The 24,958-nt window shown below is 44.8% G+C and overlaps 1 protein-coding gene across 2 annotated transcripts; it reads right to left on the bottom strand.

Moving 5' to 3' along the window:
- Positions 1 to 1,669: 1,669 nt before the first annotated feature.
- LOC308676612 (protein arginine N-methyltransferase 1) lies at positions 1,670 to 24,958 on the bottom strand. 2 transcript variants are annotated; one of them, XM_081342522.1, is made up of 10 exons: positions 24,881 to 24,958; positions 14,317 to 14,418; positions 13,997 to 14,152; positions 13,557 to 13,620; positions 10,545 to 10,687; positions 7,842 to 7,929; positions 7,524 to 7,639; positions 6,662 to 6,812; positions 5,176 to 5,297; positions 1,670 to 2,532 (listed from the first exon to the last, which is right to left on the bottom strand). In XM_081342522.1, exons 1-10 carry the CDS (start codon positions 24,908 to 24,910, stop codon positions 2,449 to 2,451), a joined length of 1,056 nt encoding a protein of 351 aa, XP_081198648.1. In that variant the 5' UTR covers positions 24,911 to 24,958; the 3' UTR covers positions 1,670 to 2,448. The 2 variants fall into 2 exon arrangements, with proteins under 2 accessions (XP_081198648.1, XP_081198649.1); XM_081342523.1 differs by lacking the exon at positions 24,881 to 24,958 and adding an exon at positions 20,017 to 20,318.

Genomic DNA, 24,958 nt, shown 5'->3' with positions numbered 1-24,958 from the left:
GGGTGTGTTTGGTTTTTATCCCCCCCCCTCTGCTGGATGGTTGCAGCAAGTTTTGGTCATTTCACATGACCCTGGGACACTGTGAACGTCATAAATATCAATCAGTTGCCAAGCATTTGAATGTAAATCACAAGACCCTGGAGATGCTGAAACATTCCAGCTGATTGGTGCTTCTTCTGGGCTCAGAAGCACCAGGATCAAGGCCGGGCTCCAGCTGGCGCTTCCACTGAGCCTTGACAGCCCTGAAGAGGCGCTGATCCTGGCACTTCTGCTGAGCCCTGACAGCCCTGCAGCTCCAGCCGTCTCTCACTCAGGCTTGTGCGGTGCTGCCACCAGTTCAGCTCATTCCCCTCCCCGCTACCACTTTGCTAGAATGATCATGTACCACCTGCCAGGTGCCAACGTACCACAGGTGGTACCCGTACCACTGGTTGAAAAGCCCTGTTGTATTGTATTGTACAGGTTTTGGTCACTTCACATGACCCTGGGACACTGTGACCATCATAAATATCAATCAGTTGCCAAGCATCTGAATGTAAATCACAAGACCCTGGAGATGCTGCAACATTCCAGCTGATCGGCGCTTCTGGGCTCAGAAGCACCAGGATCAGTGCCGAGCTCCAGCTGGAGCCTGACGCTGATCCTGACGCTTCCTCTGAGTCGACAGCCCCTGCAGCTCCAGCCATCTCTCGCTCAGGCTAGTGCGGTGCTGCCACCGGTTCAGCTCATTCCCCTCCCCCGCTACTTTTCTAGGATGGTCGCGTACCACCTGCCAGGTGCCAATGTACCATAGATGGTACCCATGCCATTGGTTGAAAAGCCTTGGATTGATGCATCTGGGCTATGCGTTAAGGATGATTGAGTCCACATTTGTAGCGAGGGGAGGGATTGTGTGGGGAAAAGCTCTTGGTTTCATAATTCGGATAGTTTTGGGCAGGAGTGTCGAACTTTGGCAACTTTAAAGACTTGTGGACTTCAACTACCGAAATTCCCCATTCAGCCACGATGGCTGTGGAGTTCTAGGAATTGGAAGTCCACGGGTCTTAAAAGTTGCGAAGGTTGGACACTCTTTGTTTAGTTAGGGCTATTCCACACTTGGAGGATCAGGGGCACAAATGGCCTGCACTGTTTTCCTAGGCTAAGCCTTCTTTACCTGTGTGGTTAAGGCAGAGGCTCCCACCCTTCTGGGCACCAGGGACCGGTTCCGTGGAGAAAGGTTTTTCCACAGGCAGGAGTGCGTGGTTTTGTGTGCTGCCTGCATCCCACGGATGGGGCTTTGCTTGTTTATGCGGATCGGTTCCTGGCATGCCGCAGCCTGGTACTACTCCACGGACCAGGGATTGGGGACCCCTGGGTTAAGGAGGCTATGCTGGAGCCACTGCTGAAGATACAATTTCTCCAGTTAATTTCTACACACGGAAAGGCTGGTGTGCTATCCTATCTCTTGTAAAAAAAAAATGTACAGCTGCATCAGTGACAGGATGGAAGTCCTTTGTATCCTAAACACCCTGGGTCCGACTGTTTTGGGAGTTCTCCACAGTACAGCCCAATCCTTCATCCTATTCCCACTTTCTTTTCTTACAGAAATACTGCACAGAACAGTTGATACGCAAATGGTCACATTATCACACTGTCTTTTTCTATCAAAAAGAAAGAGCAACTGGTTTCAACTTCTTTATTTTTTTCCCTCATGAATGTAACCATATAAAAACCATAAGTTATGAAAGTCACACTATGTCAGCTTTCCAAGGGCAAGGGATTAAAAAAACACCATCACCCTCCATAGATCTGAACAGGAAATTTAAGAGGGAAAAGTACAAAACCGTCAGTGAAAAAACAACACCCACAAAATGGAGATGCCTTTTTCACCCACACCTCCACATGCCCTCTTGATTTAAAAAAACCTGTTGGGATGCCCATCCTGCTGACTGGACGCGAAATTGATGTATGTACCCCCCCTCCCCCCCCAAACCAAGCAGCGTTTGCACTGGAGGTGGTGACGAGGAACAGTGTTACACTGAAAAACGGGTTGGGAGGGAGAAAAATTTTAGGCAACACAGTTTGGCAGAGAAGACCAACAATGATTTAACAAAAATAAAAATCCATGATGGAAGCCTGCTGTTGGCACTCAAGCCTCAGAACAAACGGACGGACAAACCACGTGCATGTCTTCAATTGTGCTAACAGCCTCAGTTCCTGGTAGTTGGGGAAGGGGAAGGCTTTTGAAAACAAGGGGCAATGGGATTTGGGGTGGGGGGGGATCTTGGCTATTTCCCCTAGCCTCTAATACTGACCCTCTCCTTGCTGGCCCAGAGTGCAGCTACAGGGAACTACACAATGAAATGAATTAGTGATACGTCAACGGAATAGGATGACAGAGAGGACTTGCTCTGGGTGCAAGGTTTGTTGAAGGAGGAGAAAAAAAAAACACCCGTGGGAGTAAAAGGGCTAACGCATCCGGTAATCCGTCGAACACGACAGCTCACACAATTGCCCCTTGAAGTCCAAGTCAATGGTGAAGTCCAGATCTCGCTGCATACAGAAAAAGGAAAATGAGTCAAAACATTTTTCTTTCGACACAATGTACACCACCACACACACACAGGAAGCTCAACCTCATCCCCATTAAGAGACAGGGAGGATTTACTTGCCATTTCTGTGATGCGAACGTTGTTATATTCTCTTTTCAGAACGTTCCCTACCCACCGGAGTGGGACCTATTTATCTACTTACATTTGCATGCTTTTGAGCTTCTAGGTTGGCAGGAGCTGGGATAAGGCGGGGAGCTCACCCTGGCGCATGGAGCGCGGGTCTCAAACCTGGGCTGCCGACTTTCCAGCTGACAAGCCCAGCGTGTTAACTGCTAAGCCACCGTGCCGCCCCACTTGCTGCAGTGCGTAACCTTAAATACGTTGCATTTTTGGAGCCTAGATATTAAACTCACAAGTACACTAAAACTGAACTTTCACAAGTTGTGCTAAACCTGGCGAGACATTAAGTCCTGGCATGACAATTCAAGCGAGAAAGCCCCAAATCCCAATTTTATACAAGATCTTGCAGGTGAGTTTTTAAACAAAGAAAACTTTTTTTTCCAGAACCGTCTTTTATATATTCACAAGATTATGCTAATTTCATCAATTACGCCTGAGTCATGACTAAAAACATTTTTTTTCTAAAAAAAAAAAAGAAGTAAAAGCTACAGATTAGCTAAGTGCCGTCAATGGTGCCGAGATGAGATGGAAGAGAAACTGGATAAACGACCAGGTAACAACATTCTAAAACTTTTTATGGTTGAAATATACCGTATTTTTCGGCATATAAGACTGGGCGTATAAGACGACCCCCTACATTTCCTGTTAAATTATAGGGTTTGGGCTATACTCGCTGTATAAGACTACCCCTCTTCCAACGCACACCAAATAAAAATTAAAAAACATCAGATTTGATTTTAATATGGTAATTTTCATTCAAATGCTTATGACAGGCAGGTACTTGGTATGAAAACTGTCACTTATAAACATAAGGCTGTTTGTCATCAAACATGTAAACATAAAACAGTGCAAGTGGATTAAACTTTTCCTAATTCACTCTAAAGCTTTCCCTGCGCAGACCAAATGGGAGATCCGCTCCAGGTTTTCCAGCCAGCCCGCCCAGTTCCTGAATCAAATGTGTCCTTAGAGCTAAGCAGCTGCTCTGGCTGCTGCATTCCCCACCTGGCTTTCAAGCTGGGATAGACTGCAGCTGCTCTTCAACTTTAGAAGGAAAGACGCCCAGACCCCAGCCTGTAAAAAATCACAGACTGCAGCTTTTTCTCCAATTGGTCCCGCTTTCCCTGCGCAGACCAAATGGGAGATCCGCTCCAGGTTTTCCAGCCAGCCCTGTCCCTAAAGTTTCAGCACCCGGCGTATAAGACGACCCCTGACTTTTGAGAAGATTTTCATGGGTTAAAAAGTCATCTTATACGCCAGAAAATACGGTAAGAGGCCAATCACACTCCCTAAAAAATATGTCTTGTTTAAACCCCCAACAATCAAGAGCATATAACTGACAAAGAATGGGGAGATTGAATTGGGGGGGGGAAGGAGATTTAAAGAGGATATGAATGCGCCCTGATTTTTTGGGGGGTGGGATCCATTTCAGATCAGCTTTTGGCCAGGATTATGGTAGGAAGCAACCAATTCCCCCAAACTGGAACCTCTTAGACCACCACAATCATAACACTGCTGGTAACAGAGCGAAAGCCCAGGTTAAGACCTGCTATCTCCTCCACATACGTATGCCATTCATCAGGAACCTTAGTTTAATTCATGTCTACTCAGGCATATTTATAAGCTGCTCAAGAGCCAAGAAAATTGCAGGGACTTGTCCAGGCACTCTCCAAGACTGAAAAAGGAAAGGGGGGGGGAAGTACTTCCACAGGTGTGCGTGTGTGTATCTGAAACTGACTTTTCTGCAGCAAGCTACCAAAGCATATATCTACTACCAAATAATGTATAGGGACATGGAAAATTTCCTGAGTCAAAATATACTTTGAGTCAAAATATATTCTCCAAAAAGTAACAAACAGTATGAGGACAAAAACTAAACTCAAAATTTATTTTCATTAAAATCAAAGGGTCCCTGGTCCCCCTGTCACATTAAAATTATATTTGGGTAATGTTTGGAGCTGCAGACACAACTTTCAAAAGCTTCAGGTTATGAGCATTTATCCAAAAGGACTACTATGTCAAAAGTGCATCACATAATAGCATTTTTAAACAGATGTTCCGATTCCAGAACAGAATAGTTTGTCCACTACAGGCAAGATTAAATTTACCTAGATCAGAACAGAACATTTCACGCTTCCCTACTTAAGAGGAGGAGTAAAGGGCATCCTAATTAGAATTCCAGCCAACCATGGCCTTTTCTCCAGACAACCATTTCATCTCTCTCCATCACTGCACATCCAACACTCCATGGCCATCCCTGTGCTTGATCCTCACTGGACAGTTTCTGGTTAATAACGTTTTTGCTAAAATATGCTTATTATGGCCTTTGTATTTTTGCAAATCTAATAGGCAAAGAAGCTTCTGTAGATTTGATTTCTATTTCCCAAGCAGGTTTGCCACTGGAGGAAATGATGTCAACTTTCCAAAAAAAAACCACTGCAGGAAAAGAACCACCCTCCGGACTCACATTGTTCTTGGCGTTAGGCTTCATGCCAATGGTGCCAAATATCTCCTCTCCTGTCTTCACTGTTAGATAGTCCTCCATGTAAAAGACTGTCTGTTTCCAGTGGGTGTAGGGAGATTCAGGACCTGAAGGGAATAAAAAAAATGAAGCTGAACAGAGAAAGCAGCCAGGAGGGGAGGGGGGAGGGAAATAAATCAAGCCATTTGCTTGACTTAGTTGACTTTAGATATTTTTCCTCCAGATAAACTGAAGTTCTCTGAATCCTCCAATCACTCTACTTTTCAATCTCTCAATCAGTAAAGTCTACAAGAATGCTACAGTGGAAGGACACCCATGCTCCTGAAAAAAACAGACTAGATTTAGTCTAGGTCAGGGCTTTTCAACCAGTGGTACGGGTACCACCTGTGGTACACTGGCACCTGGCAGGTGGTACACGACTATCCTAGAAAAGTGGTAGAGGGGGAGGGGAATGAGCTGAACTGGTGGCAGCACCGCACAAGCCTGAGTGAGAGACGGCTGGAGCTGCAGGGCTGTCAGGGCTCAGCGGAAGCGCCAGGATCAGAGCTTCTTCGGGGCTGTCAGGGCTCAGTGAAAGCACCAGGATCAGTGCCAGGCTCCAGAAGAAGCACCAATCAGCTGGAATGTTGCAGCATCTCCAGGGTCTTGTGATTTACATTCAGATGCCTGGCAACTGATTCATATTTATGATGGTCACAGTGTCCCGGGGTCATGTGAAGTGACCAAAACCTCCTGCAACCACCCAGCGGGGAGGGGGGGAAATAAAAACCAAACACTCCCCCACCCCACCTGCCAATCCTCAACAGAAATGCTCAGAACAATGAAAACCTCGGACAGGAGGAAGAGCGCCGCCGGGCGGGCAGGCAGGTGTCTTGCTTGGCTGTGGCTTGGGGGGCACTTTTTTCAGTGCCACTGTAACTTCAAACAGTCACTAAGCAAACTGTTGTAAGTTGAGGACTACCTGTACTTCATCATTTTTTCCCCTTTTTTTGGTCAAGTTTTTGACAGTTTGCTAGGCGACTGGTGGTACTCGGATGTTGCCATATCCTAAAAGCGGTGCAATGGGTGAAAAGGGTGAAAAGCCCTGGTTTAGTTCAGTTCTTACTGTAACATAGCACCGCTAGAAAGGCTAGATTTGGGTTTCTGAACCTTAGGCACTTTTTGAGACATGTAGACTTCCAACTCCCAGAATTCCCAACCGGTGTGGCCGGTTGGGGAATCCTAGGAGTTGAAGTCCACTCAGTTTAAAATCACTCAGGTTGAGAAACACAAAATCTAGCCTTTCCAGCAGTGCTGTGTTACTGTTAAGATATCAACTAGTCGTATTTTAAAACTGAAAATTCCATTGATTTGAGTTCTATCCTTTACCAGAATATTAACATTTCAGCACCCAAGCCCCCCCCCCCGCCAAAACACTGGATCAAAGTCCCTTATTGCTGATTTCCCACACTGAGGTAACAAATGCCCTTACTGGTAGAGAATCCAGTTCGCTTGTGGCATCGGGTAAACTCTATGTTGAAATAGGCGACCAAGGCATGGATGTAGTCATTGCGCTTCACTTGGAGACAGAAGGGGGATGTGAAGGTGAGGTCCTCCACCTTCACTGTGTAGATGTCTACTTCCTGCCACAGGTGTACGAAGGAGAGAGAAAACAAGACAGATTGGGGGGGAAAAAGTCAACATACCTTCATTATCCTCACAAAACATTATCTGTCATTCTTTCTGCTAACAAGCTCCTGCAGATTGCAAAAGTAGCAATCCTAAATGTTCCCCTTAATCAGGATCACTGTGATTGATATTGTTCAACCTTTTAGTCCAGACATGTCAAACACAAGGCCCGGGGGCCGGATCAGGCCCGCGAAGTGTTTTCATGCGGCCCGTGAAGCCATCCTGGAAACAGTGAGGGAACGGCCCCCACTGCCTTGGCCCTGGCCCAGAGACCCTCCTCCTGCCAGAGACCCTCAGATCTGTCCCACTCCTGCCCGGGCCCCCATAGGCACCCTTGATGCGAACGATGTAGAACTGGCCACACCCACCCAGCAGGCCATACGCACTCTAGCCACGCCCACCCAGCAGGCCACACCCACCCTGGCCATACCCACCCGGCCCCCTGAGGGCAACTGCAATGCTGATGCGGCCCTCAATGAAATTGAGTTTGACACCCCTGTTTTAGTCACTGGTCTGAAGAGCCACTACAACAGAGAAAGGTGATCAATGCTAGAAGCAACGTATGACCAGTGAGCACCTAATGCCATTTTAGACAGGGTGTTCACAGCAATGGCAATTTAAGAAAGTCAAGGGCAGAAAAAGTAGTTACCCCCAGCTCACCATACCTTGATGAGACAGGCGTTAGTGACCAACTGCTTTGGGTCAACAACGTCCACCAAAGGCTCTTTGATTGCCACGTCTTTGATGCACGACATGTCGAATCCATATACATTCTCCCACCCTGCAGTAAGAAATACAGAGTTTAGAAGGGATTCAGATCCTGGAAAGCCTTTGCAATCACGCCCACCCACTTAAAAAAAAAGGTACAATAAAAAAAAAGCAGAGAAAATGATGTCCCTTTAAAAGTGTCACCGGGAAATACATTTCCCCCATATGTGCTCAAAAGGCCCGGCGTCCTTTTTGGGAAAGAACTTGGTACTTACAGTGGATCTTGTAATCTTTGTACTGCCGATCTTCAATAGCAGTGATGTACAAAGTGGCACGGTCTGGAAAAATAAGCCCATCTGGGGTCTGGTGCAAAATGGATGGTAAACAAAAAATTAGCCACAAAACCATACAATCCTTCATAGAGAATCTAATTTCTTGATTAGGGGAGTGGGCAGGGGAGGGACACACAATATACATGTCAGAATTCATGTTTCTTACAATTATTTATAACCCATCTTTCAGAATAACAATACAGTACAGTAATACCCAGATTCCTTACAAGCAGTATAATTCATTCTAAATAAAAATAGGAGAAGACTTCTAGGATCCTTCCCATAGTATCATGGGTACTAATGACGCTGTAAGGAGGGGTAACCTAGACTGTTAATTACGAAAAGTGAACATGAGTAATCAGGTTTCAAATAACACTGCATATTTATTCTGACTTCTGCACAAATTACAAAAAAAACCATTTTTAACTACTTATACATGCCTGCAGTTTGAAACCATATCCACAGTAATAGCCTTTAAGTGCAAAATAGATAACATTAATTCTCAGAGCTCGTCATCCTGAGAGGTCCTTGAGCTGGGGTGGTTCCTTAAAATTAGTCCTCCTGTAATTAGATCTTCAGCAACATTCGGAGGGCAACAGATGCCGCAGTGTGCCCTAGTGTCATAATGGTATTAGCATCCATAGAAAAGCAGCTTGCACTGAAAGATGCTCCTGAATAAGCTAAATGCCAAAGGGGCTACCATCATAGCTTGAGTGACTACCGTAAAACGGCAGTGGCTTAAATACTCAATCGGATACTTTTGCTCAATGAAGAGGAATGTTCCACTTGCCTTACTTGGAGACAGCCTTTACTTCACGTCAAATCAAATTCTGTACAGGGCGTCCTCAACTTACAACAGTTCATTTAGTGACTGTCTGAAGTTACAGCAGCACTGAAAAAAGTGACTCATCCCCGTTTTTCACACTTATCACCCTTGCAGCATCTCCACAGTCATGTGATCAAAATTCAGAGGCTTGTAAACTGACTCATATTTATGACTGTTGCAGTGTCCCAGGGTCACGGGATCACCTTCTGTGACCTTCCGGCAAGCAAAGTCAATGGGGAAGACAGATCCACTTAAATATAACAGTGTGACTAATTTAACAACTGCAGTGATCCGCTTAACACCCTTGGCAAGAAAAGGTGTAAAATGGGGCAAGACTCACTTAACAAATTTTCACTCAGCAACAGACATTTGGGGCTCAATTGTGGTCGTAAGTCGAGGATCACCTGTATTGCAGGGCAAGAGCCCAGACCAAATAAAACTTATTAAATAAAACTTACACAGATACATGGTAGAGCGTCCAGACTAGCACACCAGATAAAAATATTTAGTCCTACTTTCACTACTTTGCTGTCGGTGTGGGGAAAAAAGCTTTTGCAACTTTTACTTGTGCTTCCCTATTATTTTATTAAGAATGAAATTCTAATTCCGTTTTATGTCTTGTGATTAACAGCCAAAGATGGATTTTTCATGAAGCACAACAATACTTGGGAGACCCATAAGGCATAGAGCACTTTTGAAAACTGAATACCGGGAAAGAGTGTCGTTTAGAACAAGGAAAATTTTTTTTTCCTGTTAAATACTACAGCCTCTCAGGAACATAAGCCAGCTTGGCAGAAAAGTGTGTTTTTATTATTGCCTTTCCTCATTTCTACCCAAGAAACTGCAGGAGAACTTTTGCCAGAAGTGCAAATAATCCTTTCTAAAGAGGTTTTGAAAAATTAATCAAGAGCTGAACAATTCCCCTGCTATTATAAATGGTGCCCTTCTCTCTTACTGTAATTTTTAAAGGAATTAGTACTGTACTGTTCTGAAAGATTAGATGATTTAGATACTGGGATGAGTCTAATGAATCTGAATGTAATCCTGAGACTTTACAGGGACAAGGTCACTCTGAAATGTTTGTTTGGCCAAGAGAGGTAATAGCTATTATTAGAGGTGTGCAAATTTCTGAAATAGAAATATCCCATTGTAACCTTGAAATAGCCGGTCCGGGATCAAAACAGCTATTCCATGTACAAAATGGTCTTCTCCGATTATTCTGGACGTTTGCTGAGCTAAAAATTCTTCACTTCAAACTAGAAAGGCTTTCTGAACTATAGTTTAGATTACAAAACGGTTGTTTTCCATTCAAAAATGGGGTGCTTCAAATTAAAATAAGTTTCAAATCAAAACGTCTGAACACATCACCATTCTACCACTACACCTTGTCCTTTTTGTCAAATGGCATTTTCCGCAAACCAGGTTTGAAAATAAAGATAAGGTAGGGCCAGCTTAGATCTAGGCACCACTGGCAGAAATCAAGGGCTTGTAAGAAGAATGACATGTATTGATTAACTGATACTGTTTTTGATTATTATTCCATTCTCTACAGTTATCTATCACTATATTAACTATTGTTAATTGAACATATGTACCCGGACAATAGCCTGTTTGCTAAAGAATGAAAATGTTATTGGGGGATAACCCCAATGTTGATCCCAACCCTGTCCTAATCCCAACCTCAACCCCAATCCTGATCCCAACCCCACCCTAAACACTAATCCCTAACCCGATCCTATTTTATCCCTAACACTATAAAATTCAATAAAATCCTTTATAAAAAAAAGAGGAAAAAAAAGAAATCAAGGGTGGAGACTTACCAGCCACTTATCCCGGGCATAGATGACAGTATTCAGCATGGACTCATAGAAGAGACAGTAGCCCATCCACTCACTGATGATGATGTCAACCTTTTCCACAGGCAACTCCACTTCCTCCACTTTGCCCTTGATGATGGACACCACTTTCGGGGAGGAAAACCACCTGATTTAAAATTATGCTTCAGCGCAAAAGCGAGAATGAAAATCACTTTGGCAAAAGAGGGCTTCTTAGTCAAACCCAGCACTCCTAGTTGTAACTGTTAAGCAATCTCACAGGTTGTTAAGTAGATGGAGTCCCAGGTAAGTTACAGTTACGTCACGGGAGCGGGGGAGACCCTGGGATACCTAGTGCAGGCTGCGGGCAGGTCTTTCCCTACTCGGAAGCTGAAAATCCTCCCCACTGAAATTCAAGGACTTTTAAGCTCCAAACCGAGAGTCACATGGCCTAAACCATGCATTCTCCACCTCCCTGAGAGACCCTGTACTCTGTACCTTACTATGCTACCTCTCTGCTCAGGGGAAGAAAATCCTGCTTGGACTTCAGCTCTCTCTCGTTTCTGAGAGTTGGCCGAAATGTTATTTGCTTAAGGATTTCAGCTCCATGCCAAAATCTAAGCAGGCATAGAGCTGAAATTTTTGCAAGCAGCTCTTTTAGCCAGCCCACAGAAACATGAGACTCCTCTCGGTAGGTGACAGCATCTTGCAACCTTTCCTACTGGCTTCCCCACTGACTTTCTGGGAAAGCCACAGAGACTACTACAAATCAGGCCCCCAAACCAAGAATGACATATATAGTCATTCTTCCAAGCTGATTTTTTTATTACAGAGTTCCCCAATATTTCCGGCTTTATGAACTGATGGGGGAGGGGGGAATGGTTCCGCATGTGTAGCCAGCAAGCGTGCGCACAGCTCCATTTGCGCAAGTGGAGTGCATACGTGCCTGCCACTCACTTAAATGGAGCGTGTACGCATGCTGCCCATGCAAGTGAGAATCAGTCTTGCGTGCACGCTCGCTTGCCATTTCCATGGCCTGGTTGTAAACCCCTCATAGCCCACTAACGGGCCGCAGCCCACAGGTTGCGGACTCCTGCTTTATTGCTTTCACGTCTATAGACAGAATTTTTCCAAACTAAGCATTTTACTATCTGCATCTACCATACACTCTGAGAATTATCAAGGAGGCGATGGCTTCACCCTCTTTCTCACACATAAAGTATCTGGACTGAGTTGTCTCTTATTTCTTTGGAGTGCCCCCCTCCCCTGGGAATCCACCTAAGTACATTCCATTGCACAAATCATGATCATGAGGTGCTTGTCAACCAGTTTTAAGTATGAATAGGTTGCCAAGCATATATATAAAGGTAAAGGTTCCCCCCGCACATGCATGCTAGTCGTTTCCAACTCTAGGGGCGGGTGCTCATCTCCATTCCAAAGCCGAAGAGCCAGTGCTTGTCCGAGGACGTCTCCGTGGTCATGTGGCCGGCATGACTAGATGCCAAAGGCGCACGGAACGCTGTTACCTTCCCACCGTAGTGGTCCCTATTTTTCTACTTGCATTTTTACGTGCTTTCGAACTGCTAGGTTGGCAGAAGCTGGGACGAGTAACAGGCGCTCACTGTGTTACACGGCACTCGGGATTCGACCCGCCAAACTTCTGATCGACAAGCTCAGCGTCCTAACCCACTGAGCCACCGAGTCCCTCAGCATATATATATACAGAGCATAATGCTTAATGAGGTAAAGAAGAATCCTCGAGTGTCAGCTAAAGACCTACAGAAATCTCTGGCACATGCTAACATTTTTGTTGACACATCTACAATAAGGAAAACATTATACAAGAATGGAGTACATGGGAGGACACCACGGAGGAAGCCATTGCTGTCCAAAAAAAATATTGCAGCATGTTTGAAGTTTGCAAAAGAGCACCTGGATGTTCCACAGCACTACTGGCAAAATATACTGTGGACAGATGAAACCAAAATTGAGTTGTTTGGGAAAAACACACAACACTTTATGTGGAGAAAAAAAGGCACAGCACACCAACATCAAAACCTCATCCCCACTGTAAAACATGGCGGAGGGAGCATCATGGTTTGGGGCTGCTTTGCTGCCTCAGGGCCTGGACGGATTGTTGTCATTGATGGGAAAATGAATTCCAGAGTTTATCAGGACATTTTGCAGGAAAACGTAAGACCATCTGTCCACCAACTGAAGCTCCGCAGAGGATGGGTGATGCAACAGGACAATGACCCAAAGCATACAAGTAATTCAACAAAACAATGGCTTCAACAGAACAGAATACGCCTTGTGGAGTGGCCCAGTCCTGACCTCAACCCGATTGAAATGCTGTGGCATGACCTTAAGAGAGCGATTCACACCAGACACCCTAAGAATATTGCTACACTGAAAGAGTTTTGTGAAGAGGAGTGGTCCAAAATTATTCCAGATCGTTGTGCAGGTCTGATCTGCAACTACAGGAAACGTTTGGTTGAGGTTATTGCTGCCAAAGGAGGGTCAACCAGTTATTAAGTCCAAAGGTTCACATACTTTTTCCACCCTGCACTGTGAATGTTTCCATCTTATGTTCAATTAAAACATGATAACAGCTAATGTTTGTGTAGTATTATTTTAAGCAGACTGTGTTTTTCTATTGTTGTGACTTACATGACGTTTAGAGCGCATTTTATGGCCAATTCATGTAAAACTCCACGTAATCCCAAAGGGTTCGCATACTTTTTCTTGCAACTGTATATACACACATATACATAATTATATACACATAAATATACACACATATACATATACATGTATATATACACATATATACATACACACACACACGCATATGTATATGTATAGCAACAGTCAAAAGTGCTTTACATAAGCCCATTGTTAAGTATGGTCCTAAGTTGAGAACTACCTCTAAACATCTTATGTACAACACTGGCTATTTGGATACACAGTTAAGTGACTCAGAAATTGAGGACATTTTTTAAAAATGAATTTACTTACCATGGTCAAGTTTATTGGCTTTGACGATTTTGACAGCATAATCAGAGATACTGGAGCATTCAATCTATTAGTTGAGGTCATATCCAAAGTGGGGAACAGGATGGGGGAATAAAGAGAGATGTTTGGTAAGCTAGTGCATTGTATTTTTTTTATTCCTAAATTAGTAAGAAACCTCCCTGGAAATACATGTGATGAAATGGCACTAAAGAATGCCAAATGTTAATATTAAATCAAATGGTGTCTCTCTCTTGCCCGTCGTTCCAAATCTTCATAAAACTAAGGCAGATTTGTACAACTTTAACAGCACTAATTTTAATACAGAACTTTTAAATCTCTGTTTATCAGTCCACTTAGGATTCCATCAAATCCTTTCGTCCATTTTGCACCCAACAGACTCCATCACAAACAAGAGACCAGTAGCATATGAGCATCACACTTACCCCAATGACCCGCTTGGCACCAGCCTTGGCTGCAAACATGCAAAGTATTCCCGTGCCACTGCCAACATCCAGGACCACTTTGTCCTTGAAGAGGTGCCGATTGTGAAACATGGAATTTCTGTAGGTCAGCGTGCGGACCTCATCTTTCAGCATTTCCTAAGATGCAGAGAAAATGGGTATCAGGAAATTCTCCCCAAAATCTATTTACACCCCCCCCCAAAATGGACAAGATTGGATCTCTCTGAAAAACCTAAGGAGAGATGGGCAGCAAACAAATTTAATAAATTAATAAATAACCACATCCCCACCAATTATCTCACCTCATGGATCCCAAAGTGAGCGTAGGAATCAAAGTAATAATCCTTGGAAGTCATCTCTTCTGCTGTTGGTTTGCTGCTGCTTTCTGGCTGGGTGCACGACACCTGGTGAAAATACAAAGGCCCAAGTCATCCCAGGACCCCCTAATATAACTTACAATTTCCCCACTTAATTCCGTATTAACATTTAAAATTTGTACTGCTCAACTAATAACTTTAATATCAATCAATATGGTCTATATATGATGCCTGATTAAATGGATTTTAAAAACGCAGGTGCAGCAATGGTGCTTTCTTAACAATGTGTGTGCAAGAGGCAAAAAAACCCCCAACAAACATCTTTTCACGGATGTCGATGTACATATATACTTTATATAAACAAGTATGCTGCTTCTTTTAGAGTTACAGTTTTCACTCATGGCAAATCCATGCAACTATTAATTAGATGATGGCCATAGAAGAAAAAAAGGAGTATTAGTACCTTAGCTTGTAGAAATTCACACTCACATTACCCTCTCACAAAATATTTGCAGTTTCTGAAGTAACCCTTTATTCAATGCAACGGTTTGGGGCTTCTTTTCTTTTTATTTCACCCAGGGAAAACCAGAGTTCCAATCTCCTTTAGAAAATCTGTTGCCAATACTCTTCTTCTGAACATGTCACAGTGCATCTATTTTAATGAGGTTAAAAAGTCTACAGATATTGCAACAATTCCTTCTTCTCAAGAAGCCAAACGTTTGGTTTACAAAGTCACTCTTATATCCTACGGAAGGGTTAGGCTTTTGCTCGGTGGAGATAATGCCCTAGCTCAGGGGTGGGCAACCTTGGCTCTTTTATGACTCGGGGACTTCAACTCCCAGAATTCCTGAGCCGAGCGTGGCTCAGCTTGGAAACCTCTCCCTTTCCCCCTCAGCATGGCTGGCTCAGGAATTCTGGGAGTTGGAAGTCCACGAGTCATAAAAGAGCCAAGGTTGCCTACCCCTGGTATAGACCAAAGGGTAGGCAACCTCGGCTCTTTTATGACTCATGGAAGAGCCAAGGTTGCCTACCCCTGGTATAGACCTATCACAGCACCTGAGTATTTATGACTCGTGGACTTCAACTCCCAGAATTCCTCAGCCAGCCGTGCTGAGGGGAAAGGGAGAGGTTTCCAAGCTGAGCCATGCTGGCTCAGGAATTCTGGGAGTTGAAGTCCACAAGTCATAAAAGAGCCAAGGTTGCCCACCCCTGACCTAGGGAGATAATAGGTCAGGGTTAGGGTTCTTGGGAGATTCACAGGCTGACAGTGCAAAGGGTTAGGTTGTCAGAAAGGTGATGGATGACCCTGCCCTTATAATGAGAATTGTAACAGGCAATTTGGAGGGTAAGGAAAAAAATTCATGCATCTCTTCTATGCTCCAGGTGGTCTCAAGATGCTATTCCATACTTGCTGGTTTTAGGGAAGGTTCTTTGTGTATGCACTGAGCCTAACCCTCATGTTTAATTTGGTTCACCCGTGTTCCATCAAGTAGCAAAGTCTGTTCTGACTAGTGGTAAGCTCTTTAGGCAGAAGCCTGAACCCAAGACCAGTTATCCAGACATTTTCATATAATGGAAATTCTTGGAACATTTATTTTTGCAGTTTTGCAGGCGGTGGTTGGTGGAATAAACAAGTAAAATGAGGGGTTAAATTCTTAAAATTCTAAACCAATTGGACGGATTTCCAATATAAGGGAAATGCCTTGAACTTCTGGTAAACCAAGCTGAAGTTGCTTAGTAGAATGAACTATTTTATCTTCCTCTAAGTAAGATTTCTTAGTCAGAAGAACAAAGAAAGCAGGAAAAAAATATAGCTCAAGCCTATGTAATAAAGACCATAATGTCGCTTGAATAGGACACAATTTCACAAGTTGCATTTTCAAGCATGTGAATCTTAAAACAGGTTGTAGATTTGGAGGTGGAGTTTGAGCCTCTATAAAAACAAACTTCTACGGGGGGGGGGGGGGAAACTGTATCATAAACCTGGATTAATACCTTTCACTTATTACTTAAGGCTTCAGTGCTAGACAATTGCAACATACTTTAACTGCTCCCAGTGTTGCATCACTGGAAGCTATAGCTGGTGCAGAGCGCAGATGGCTGAATTCAAGGAAGTAGGTTGTCGAGTAGACACCACCACACTAGCAAAGGGTATCCGTATTCAAAATGGGAGGTGTGACTGGATGATCAAAGTCCTGCCTCTTTTAATGTGCATTGCAAGCATCTCTCTCGTACATACAGGTAAAAAGAGGAGGGTCTTTAATTGTCCCCGTAATGTTCATGATTTTCATGCTGTCAACACTAGCCCCTTCCCCTCTGTGCATCAATATTTGTGCTTTAGATTGTAAGCCGCCCTGAGTCTTTGGAGAAGGGCGGGATATAAATGGGATTTAAATATGTATATATGTATGTATGTATGTATGTATGTAGATCTTTGGTCATTCGGGTTTTTTCCCCACGTAGAATTGAAGGTATAAGAGCAACGTTTCGACGAAATCTCATATATTCTTCTATCATTTTGCTGGCAAACCACTAAAAGCCATCTACAAAGTCACACTGAACTCTAACTGGAATTTGCTGGATTAGAACTCAGTCCTTACTCCAGTCTTTTCCAACTTGGTGCCTTCCGGATATATCTATATCTAGTCCTCAACGTATAGCTATAACAGTTATAGCTTGGCGGCAGTTGTTAAGGAAACCCATTGTTCACTATTTTTGCCAAACACTGGAAGTAAATACAAGTTCTTGGCAAAAATGTGAGTATGAGATGCTGCCGAGTGCCCGAAATGCAATCATATTAAGGAGGGGAGGGGCATTGGAACTTCAGAACTGGATCATAAGTATCTTTTAGGAGGGGTGCATCATGATTTCAAACAGTCGCTAAGCAACTGATCGTAAGTCAAGGACTACCTGTATTTACAACTCCTAATATTGCTACCCATATATCCGATAGGGAAGTTGCAATCCAACCAATTTGGAGGATGTGTAACTGGGGGAAACTATTCTATATCACTCAGTCAGAAGATCCCGTCTTAAACTAGATCCAGTCATCTTCAAATAGCTGTGGCTTTTAAATTATTCCTGCTGAGATAGTACTTTTTTCATGATCAGAACCCTAAATTTAAAAAAGGTGAATCCATTTTCTCTCTATCTAGAAAGGTGTCCAAAATTCACAAATCTCCAAAAAAAAGGCCTACAAGCAGTTCATACCATCTTTTCTATGTTACCCGTTACCTGTCCTGCCACAATATTGCCCAATGAGGTTGTCCCATTTTCAAAATATAGACTCACTGACTGGCAAAGTGATATAACAAGCCCAAATGATTTAAACCATCTTATAACTAATCCTATACATGTTATTAGACTGCTGGGGGCTCCTGAGCTAAGGTATAGATCAGGGGTAGGCAACCTTGGCTCTTTTATGACTCGTGGACTTCAACTCCCAGAATTCCTGAGCCGGCTGGCTCAGGAATTCTGGCAGTTGAAGTCCACGAGTCATAAAAGAGCCAAGGTTGCCTACCCCTGGTATAGATCATACTAAGTAGCTCCCTCGTTCCACTGCTAGCTTGCTCAATCACCTGCATGGTAATCAGGAGCACACATGGCCACTAGGATATAGTACCTTATAATTGATGGGTGATTGAGCCAAGTTATTAAGTCCTTTACTGATTTCAGAAAGCTAAACAGAATTAATTGGATGGGATGCATCCAGAAAACTCTGCAGGTACAGCTGGGAAGTAAAAAAAAGTATTTTTGCAGAAGACAATGGCAAATCCTGTCCATATTACTACCAAAATGTCTACACACATTCTCTGTGTAATCTCCCAGATTTGAGCTCAAGTCAAAGAGGATCTTGGCTCTATCTTAAATCCTAACAAGCCATAAGAGCACAATATTCCCTTCACCCAGGTTGCTCAAACACATCTGGAGGGCACCAGATTGGAGAATTCTGTTTTCAGGGTTAAATTCTTAAGGAAATCAAATTGTTCTCATATTTGTAAGCCAGAGAGATTGCTTTTATCCTGATCTTTTGATGTTTTAAAAATAGGTTTATACTATCCCAGATTTGAGTTTTTTAAAGTTAAAAAGGGCTTGGACAAAAAGGGGATGGATAAATATTATAATAACAGAAAAATGGCAACTTGAAACGCATTTCAACAAGCAAGCAATGGTTCACTAAAACATAGGTCACAACAAATCTGCTCCTCCCCTTAAAGGTTGTCACAAGACCTCAGCTGTATGGATTCTTTACTCCCCAAAGAGGAGAAAAGGGGGAGTAAAAGATCAAATCTCTGTGTATTTGGCTAGTCAGATGCTGCACAGATTTGAAGTTCTAACTAAAGTGCACCAGCTCCATTTGATGGACGAGAAATTTCTGGCTCTGGCAGAAATGGATAAAAATTTGCCATTTCAGTCTTCTTAGTACCACCATATCTAGGGGATCGGTTCTTTGTTGTTCCCCCCCCCCCCAATGCTCTCAGGGCAATTCTGTCTCGTATTCCCACAATGCACAGGGACGTTTGGCAGGCTTTATTATTAATGGCCTACCTCCTGAGCTGCTCTACCCCCTGAATGTCCCCAAAAACGGGGAGCTGCAATAAAAGTTAAGGAAAGAATGGTCAAGTGCTCCCAAGGCAACCAACACCTTGGCTTACACCCCTCCAGCTCTGTCCCACAAAGTCTCCCCAATATGTCAATGCCAGGCACTTAGCATTTTGTTTAAACTGACTGACATGAGAGGGGGAAAAAGGGGGGGGGAGAACCCCGAGGTACAAATCCTTCACCCATACATCAACCAGAAAACAAGTTTGGTTTTTTTTAAATCAAGATACAATGCAAGGCTAATATAATTTGATGCCCATTGTAATAATTTGTATGTCTGAGATAAATGCTAAAACTTGAAAAGTGGGTATTTAGGAATCATGGGACAATAGCTGGGCACCACAAATGAACCTGTTCTCGCACCCAACATCCAAAACCTCAAATCAACCCCTGTGCTTTCTCCCCTTCCAAAATATCAAGTAATGCCTAAACATTTGCTACCTATACCATGAGAAACCAGTAGGAACTGCTTTCTGCTTCAAAAAAAAGTGTTGTAGCAAAATATTATCTTATTTGCAGCTTTATCAATGGATCAAAAAAAAAGGATAGGTTCCTGTCAGTTTCCACTAAGGGCATAAATAAAGGTTTATATGGGCAACAAGGTAAACAATTTGAAATAAAGCACAAAAAATTGGTCATGAACCCAATTCTTTTTTTTTCCATCCTGCATTGTTTAGCCACTCAGACTGAACAGGCACTGCATCATAGGGTTAACTGACGGGATAAGGACTAAAAGATGCGTTACAGAAGCAAGAAAGAAGAAACAATATGTAAAATGATACTGTGAAGAAGGGGGCAAAGAACCAGAAAGTAGGTATATTCTACACCTAGAATTTATGGGAAATGGTGTTTAGTTAGTCCTAGCAGTTTGAGAAAAGGGCAGTACATCTAAGCAAGAGCTACAAAAGCAAGGGGGTAACTATAGATGCAATTTTAGCAAGAGACAGATGCGAGGTGGGGGGGGGGAACTAATGGACGATGCATCACCAAGCCGGCTACACAACAAGGAAAGGTCTGGCCTGAGCTCAACCACATCCAGGGTTGAGCACTAGCCTAGTGTTCATGAACTCAAAGGATATTTACATCTTCTAGCGGAGTCTGCAGGCTCATCCCATTAGCCAGGGTGGTTACAAAATTCTAGGAGAGAGAGTAACAAGGGAAAGAATGTCAATTCGGAGCTCAACGGGAACCGATCCGGAGCCTGGATCATTTTAACAACTAAGATTTGGAGAGGGAATAAGACAAAAAAAAAAAAACCTGATAAAAGTTGATCAACAAATAAGGAAGCAATTCTGGGATGTCTCTCTATGTGAGGGATTAATAAGTTTCCTTGTAGGTTTGCCAATGTTATCCAGAAAGAACAATTTCCAGAGCTGGAAACCAGCTCTTAGGATTGTAACAATCCACCCAGAATCACATATGTGAGATGGGCCGCTGTACAAATTGAATAAATAACAAGGCTGGCAAATACAAGATCGGAGAGGAAGTCTTCCATGTCCTCTATGGTAAAAAAAGACTAGCACCCCTCTGAGCTCCCCCAATAACGTACGCACCTTCTATTCAACCGTATCACTAAACAGAACTACTACACCACACACGAGCAGGGTTGCCTCCAGTCACAAAGAGGCTTTTTGTAGGATTATCACAATCCCATGCCAGGAATAGAAAAGGGAAGAAAAAAAAAACCTCATCTGAAATGCCAGCAGAGTTGCTATGCCAGACATCAAGGTCTCAGTTATACACCTACCCAGTGACAGCTCTCTCCACCGCCTATTCCCCATTCAGTATGTTCGGATACAGCACTTCCAAGAGGAATTGGTAAACACTGTTTTCAACAGAGCTACTTAATTCAGAAGGTGAAACAGAATGCAAACGTTGCATGGGTTACTTAAGGCTCAAGGTTGACTCAGCCTTCCATCCTTCCGAGGTAGGTAAAATGAGGACCCAGATTGTTGGGGGCAATTAAGCTGACTTTGTAAAAAAATGCCGCTTGGGGGGAGGGGGACCGAAAGCCCTAATAAGCAGGCATATACATAGAATGAAGGCCATTGCTAAGCACATTGATTTGTGCTTTAGATTGTAAGCCGCCCTGAGTCTTCGGAGAAGGGCGGGATATAAATGGGATTAAAAAAAGATATGGATGAGAGACATCCATTAGGTCAAGGGTAGGCAACCTTGGCTCTTTTATGACTCATGGACTTCAACTCCCAGAATTCCTGAGTCAGCATAGCTGACTCAGGAATTCTGGGAGTTGAAGTCCATGAGTCATAAAAGAGCCAAGGTTGCCTACCCCTGCATTAGGTGATAAGGGCTCCTCATGCTACATTCCTGTTTGGGCACCTTCTTCCCCACATCCTTAGTACTCTGGCCTTGATTCGCTTTTACATTTATTTCCATAAGGCTCTTATAAATTCTCAGCTGACACATATGCAGCAGTTATACAATAAGATGTCAGTGCTAGCCCACTCCTCAGAGGATAAAACTGTAGGATTTCTTCTGGTAGCCTAGTGTGAGTTACCTGTGTTACTACTGACTTAGGCAAACCTGCACGCCCTGGCATACCCATGCACCCCACCACCCCTCAGTGTGCCAAAGCCAAGCACCATCACTACGTGCTCCCTAGCTACAACTGCTCTTGCATTTGGTTGAAGGACAGTTAAGGCAACCAGTTATCTACTGAGATGATAATCTTCTTTAACGAATGAAGGATAATGTTGCAGGATCCAATCTAGCCTAGACAGAAGTTCCCTGAAGATGGGTTACAGCACGAGTCCGAAAGTTTGGGAGACAAAAGCTCTGGTCCCAGTGACCGATCCAGATTGGATCCTGCAATCTTTAAACTGAAGGACTTGAAAAAGAAGCTAGTAAGTCACTTTATTAGGGTAAATTTGGATTCCTACATCAAGCAAGAGACTAAACTCAGTAGCCTAAATCAGCTTTCAACTCATGAACCTCCAAAGGACTCACCAGTAATCAATATAGGGGGAATGTCCAGATCAAGAAGCTTGGCCTAAATGGATCATTCCAATTCTATGGGCTCTGTTTAAACCAAAAACTGAAAGGCAGGTGGGGCTGAGGGACATCTAAAATGGAATGAGCTAGAAGATGATAAAAAATATACCTTTCCCACAGTTAACTATTGGGCCCTGTCATTCCCATTCTAGGAAGAAAACCTGCAGATGAAAAAGATTCCCAACAATGGTGTTTCTGTGACCATGTGAACTTTGCAAATGAGATGGGAGATACTTCAATTTCTTGCTTACCTATACAGTACATAATTCTTTCCTTCCAACCTTTTTCAACCTCTGTCACCTGCCAATTTAAATAATTCATCCACCACTCCTCAATCTTTTTCCAAAATTTGCAGCTCCCTGAAGTCTACACATTGTAACCTCTGATATCCAACCCTCCTAAAATTTAGTTCTGAGTCACCTTGAGCTTCGCCTTTCACCCAAACCTTACCCCAGCAGCCTCACCCAAGCTTCTTCTGAAGACCCTGCAATCTTACCTTCCTTTAAATGATCTCTTATACAAATCATAGCACATGTCAAAGCAGGTCCTCCTACAAATTTGCCCATTTTACTTGTGAGGCTTAGTCTCAGTAATGTCTTCCCGCCCACAGTAAACCCACAGGCTACCACAAGGTGCAAGAATACGGGAACAATGAGCTAGAAGGCAATAACTCACCATAAGGCAGGGGTGTCAAACTCAATTTCATTGAGGGCCGCATCAGCATTGCGGTTGCCCTCAGGGGGCCAGGTGGGTATGGCCAGGTTGGGCGTGGCCTACTGGGTGGGCGTGGCTAGAGTGCGTATGGCCTACTGGGTGGGCGTGGCCAGCTCTACATCGTTGGCATCAAGGGTGCCTATGGGGGCCTGGGCAGGAGTGGGACAGATCTGAGGGTCTCTGGCAGAAGGAGGGTCTCTGGGCCAGGGCCAAGGCAGTGGGGGCCGTTCCCTCACCGTTTCCAGGATGGCTTCACGGGCCACATGAAACCACTTTGCGGGCTGGATTTGCCCCCCCCCCCGGGCCTTGTGTTTGACATGTCTGCCATCAGGCATCAGAGCCTCCTTAGGACAAAGCACAATGGGCCTGTCAAAAGTAAAGAGCAACCACCCTCAGGGAAGCCATGGCATTAAGGCCCAGTTTCCTTTCAGACAGTCAAGACCAGGCAAAATTAAGAGGGAAAGGGACCACTTCACAAAACCATGGTGAAAACAGGCACATCATCATCATCATTATATTATTATTATTATTATTATTATTATTATTATTATTATTATTATTAAAGGTAAAGGTTCCCCTGCACATGCGTACTAGTCGTTTCCGACTCGTTTCAAAGCCGAAGAGCCAGCGCTTGTCCGAGGACATCTCCGTCCGTGGTCATGTGGCCGGCATGACTAGACGCCAAAGGCACACGGAACGCTGTGGTGGTCCCTATTTTTCTACTTGCATTTTTTATGTACTTTCGAACTGCTAGGTTGTCAGAAGCTGGGACGAGTAACAGGCACTCACTCTGCTACGCGGCACTCGGGATTCGACCCGCCAAACTGCCGACCTTCCGATCAACAAGCTCAGCGTCCTAACCCACTGAGCCACTGCGTCCCTTCTATTATTATTATTATTATTATTATTATTATTATTATTATTATTATTATTATTATTATCAACAGGCAAATTATGAAGTTGAAAAACTGGGGGTGGGAGGGTGGGGGTGGGTGGGAAGGGGGCAGAGGAAGAGATGGGACTGGGCGAAGGGGGATTGGTCTGTGGGGTTGATTCTGCATTTCCACCCGTGGGAAGAATCCGGCAATCCACAACAGCCCGACATTAGGAGAAGCCAGCGTGGGGTTGGTTGCCCAAAGAAGGAAAGGCGAAGGTGCCAAGGAGGCAGCGGGACAGCCGGCGAAAAAAAAGCCGGAGCGTCCGCGAACAAAGAAGTTCAACTATCTGCGGCAGCGTCGGGGGGGGAGGGGAGGGGAAGGGGGGGAAAGGGTCCTTCCCAGCAGAGGGGGGGCGCAACTTTGGGGAGGGGGCGGCCCGTCGGACCCTAAGGATCGATGGGCCGGGGGCAAAAAAAAAGCTTCGCCATCCGTGGAGCGGGAACCCCAGGAGGCTCCCATGAAGGAGGACCCACGGGGGGCGGGGGGGGCTGCGCAGAGCTCCAAGATCGGCGGCGGAGGGGGGGAAGGGGAGGGGGCGGGCGGTGGGAGGAGCTCCAGGGGCCTCCCCCCCCGGGCCACAGGGGGGCGGGGCCCAACGAGGGCAGGCGGTGCCATGCGGCTCCCATGAGGAAAGAACCGCGTTAAAGAGCGGAGCGGGGGGGGGGGGGAAGAAGGAGAAGAAGAAGCGTGCGAGGTTTTCCGCGAAAACGGGTCGGCACGTCGGAAGGGGGGAGCCTCTCCAGATTTGAAAAAAGAAAAAAAAAACCGAGGCTTTTCCCGCCCAACCTAGCCAGCAACAGCGCCACACACACACACGTATCTGGGGGGGTGGGGGGAGAAGCGCCTCTCTCCCTAGCCCCCCCACCTCTTATGTGGGGACAGTCCGGAACGGGGGGGGGAGAGGCGGCGACAGCGGAAAAAAATGGACCACTAATGGAGAGAAGGAAGGGCGGGGATGGTATTTACGGGGCCGCCACGGGGGAGAAAAGAGGGGAAAGGCAGCGAGGGGGAGAAAGTAGGGGGCTTGGTCACTCGGGCGGCGGAAGGCAGGCGCTCTCCAGGAGCCCCGTCAAGCCTGGGGTGGGGGGGCTGTCATCAGGTGGGGGGCTTCGGAGGGGTCTCGGTTGAGCAATCCCTCCCGTTCCCTATCGCCTTATGAGGTTCTGGAAGAGACTCGGTGGGTGAAGGCTTAAGGGGCCCCTCGGAGCGGAACAGGGGCAGCCTCCGACTCCCCTCCCTTTTTTTTTTCTTTCCCTCTTTCCCCCCCCCCCTTACTCCCTCACCTCCATGATGCAGTTTGCAGCCTCCGCCATCTTGCGAATGAGACAGAAAAAGAGAACCGCTGGCCGGACTCCCCCAGC

This window comes from Vipera berus (genome assembly GCF_964194415.1).
Source record: "Vipera berus genome assembly, chromosome: W".
Taxonomy (NCBI): Eukaryota; Metazoa; Chordata; class Lepidosauria; order Squamata; family Viperidae; genus Vipera; species Vipera berus.
Note: the sequence above shows the minus strand (reverse complement) of the source record. Positions and strands in the feature narration are given on the sequence as shown.

What these genes read in the sequence shown, in the direction of transcription:
- LOC308676612 (XM_081342522.1), bottom strand. Translation starts at nt 24,910, where the DNA reads ATGGCGGAGGCTGCAAACTGCATCATGGAG. An exon ending in CTCACTTTGGGATCCATGAG is followed by an intron (nt 14,153 to 14,316) that starts GTGAGATAATTG and finishes TCTGCATCTTAG; the next exon opens with GAAATGCTGAAAGATGAGGT. An exon ending in GTGCCAAGCGGGTCATTGGG is followed by an intron (nt 13,621 to 13,996) that starts GTAAGTGTGATG and finishes CTCAACTAATAG; the next exon opens with ATTGAATGCTCCAGTATCTC.